Raw genomic sequence first — 1,779 nt, forward strand, 5'->3', positions numbered from 1 at the left:
CCTCATTAGAAATAACAAGAGGGCTCCACGGCAGCTCGAGCTGCTCCGTTCGCTCCAGCCCGAGCAGCTGACGGAGCCATCCGTCTGTTTCTTCTGCTGCTGTTGCTGCTGCTGCTGCTGCCGCTGCTGCTGCTGCTGCTGCTGGCCGACGCACGGACAGGGACGGGGGGCCCTCCGTTCCGGAATCCCTGGGGGCCCCTCCTGCTGCTGCGGTGACGGCGGTGCGCAGGGGGCGGGGGCCTGCAGCGCTGCTGCCTGGTGTGGGTGGCAGCAACAGGGGGGGCCTCTTGCACTGCAGCAGCAAACCCCAGTAAGGGAGCAGCTCTCTCCCGCACAGCCGCAGCAGCCCCTCTATACAGCGCAGACACTCAAGGCGCACAGAGGGGGTAGAGGGGTCCCCATCGACGGCTGCGCTGGGGGCCTCCTCCTCTGAACAGGATACCCTGATGGGGTGGCAGCCCCCCCCAAGCCGGGGGGCAGGGCCCCTTCTCCAGCTAAGACCTGGTGGGGGCCCTCGAGCAGCAGCAGCAGCAGCTGCAGCAGCAGGAAGAGCAGCAGCATCAGGGGAGCCACGCAGCCTGCTGCCGTCTATATCGCTTTCTTGTGTTGAGGCGAAATCTGTCGTCAGGCCGCAGGAGGGGCCCCAACCTGCTGCAGCAGCACCGCTCCGGTGCTGCAGCGGTTGCTGCAGCGCAGCAGCAGTAACAGGCTGCACCAGCGCAAGGGGAAGCAGCAACAGCAGCAGCTCAACGCTTACCTCCCCCTCTGCACCGAGGGGAGCTGCTGCAGAGACCGGGAGGGCTGCAGCGTCTGCAGCAGCAGTGCCAATGCCTCTCCCAGCAGCAGCAGCAGCAGCAGCAGCAGCAGTAGTAGCTGCACTTCTTGCTCGAGCCAGTTCACCCAAGAGAGAATGAATAGAAAGCAGGAGAGCCCTAATGAGCGCCACGTGCTTCGGCTGTGCGGCAGCGAGGCCCAGAGCTAAGAAGTGCTGTTGCTGCTGCTGGTGCTGCTGTTTCAGGTAGCGCTGGAGTCCTCGGTCTGTACGTGGGCGGGGTTCTGACCCCAGCACCCGGTGTAGAGCGACAGCAGCAGCTGCAGCAGCAGCAAGCGCTTCCCCCAGTGCAGCAGAGCCTGGGGCCCCCAGCTGAGGAGCCGCACGGAATACAGCAGCGATGCAGCCCAGAGCCTGCCGCTGCACTAACAGCTCCGCAGAGTTTGCTGTTGTGCTGCAGCGAAAGTGAGCGGAAACTAGCAGCAGCGCAGCACGGGATGCCTCTGTTGCATCCCCCCTGGCTGCGCCCCCAGCCTTCTGCTGCAGCTGAGACGAAAAGAAAACACCAGCAGCAAGCCCAAACTCCCGCAAAAAGGCAACAACTGCTGCAGTTACACCACGCGAATCGCAGGCATCTGCACAAGCACTCGCACGGCGGGCAAGAACCTCCAGGGAACAAAAAAGCCGCTTCTGCTGCTGCTGCTGCTGTGGTTGCTGCTGCTGCTGCTGCTGCTGCTGCTGCTGCTGTTGGTCTCCCTGTTGGGCGTGGAGATAACGTTCGAGGTGTTGGAGGAGTCGGGTGCAGAGATGGGCGTGACGTCGCTGCTGCTGTGCGGTGTATGTCCACCCCCTGTGCGGGATAGCGCTGCTGCCTCCTCGCTGTCGCTGGCTGCTGCCTGTGCTTCGTGCTGCATCCCCAAGTGAGTCAACAGCATCCTGCTGGGGCTCCTCAGAGGGAAGGCTGCCCCACTGGGGCCCCCAGGGGCCCCCCATCTACGCTACGGTGA

The 1,779-nt window shown here is 64.2% G+C and overlaps 1 protein-coding gene across 1 annotated transcript; it reads right to left on the reverse strand.

The window, feature by feature from the left end:
- Positions 1-5: 5 nt before the first annotated feature.
- Positions 6-1,765, reverse strand: EMH_0055090 (uncharacterized protein; the record flags this gene model as incomplete). The annotated part of the gene is made up of 2 exons (XM_013497192.1): positions 6-292; positions 502-1,765. 2 exons carry the CDS (start codon positions 1,763-1,765, stop codon positions 6-8), a joined length of 1,551 nt encoding a protein of 516 aa, XP_013352646.1.
- Positions 1,766-1,779: the final 14 nt, after the last annotated feature.

Source organism: Eimeria mitis, genomic scaffold, assembly GCF_000499745.2.
Source record: "Eimeria mitis Houghton genomic scaffold, Emh_scaff2523, whole genome shotgun sequence".
NCBI lineage: Eukaryota > Apicomplexa > Conoidasida > Eucoccidiorida > Eimeriidae > Eimeria > Eimeria mitis.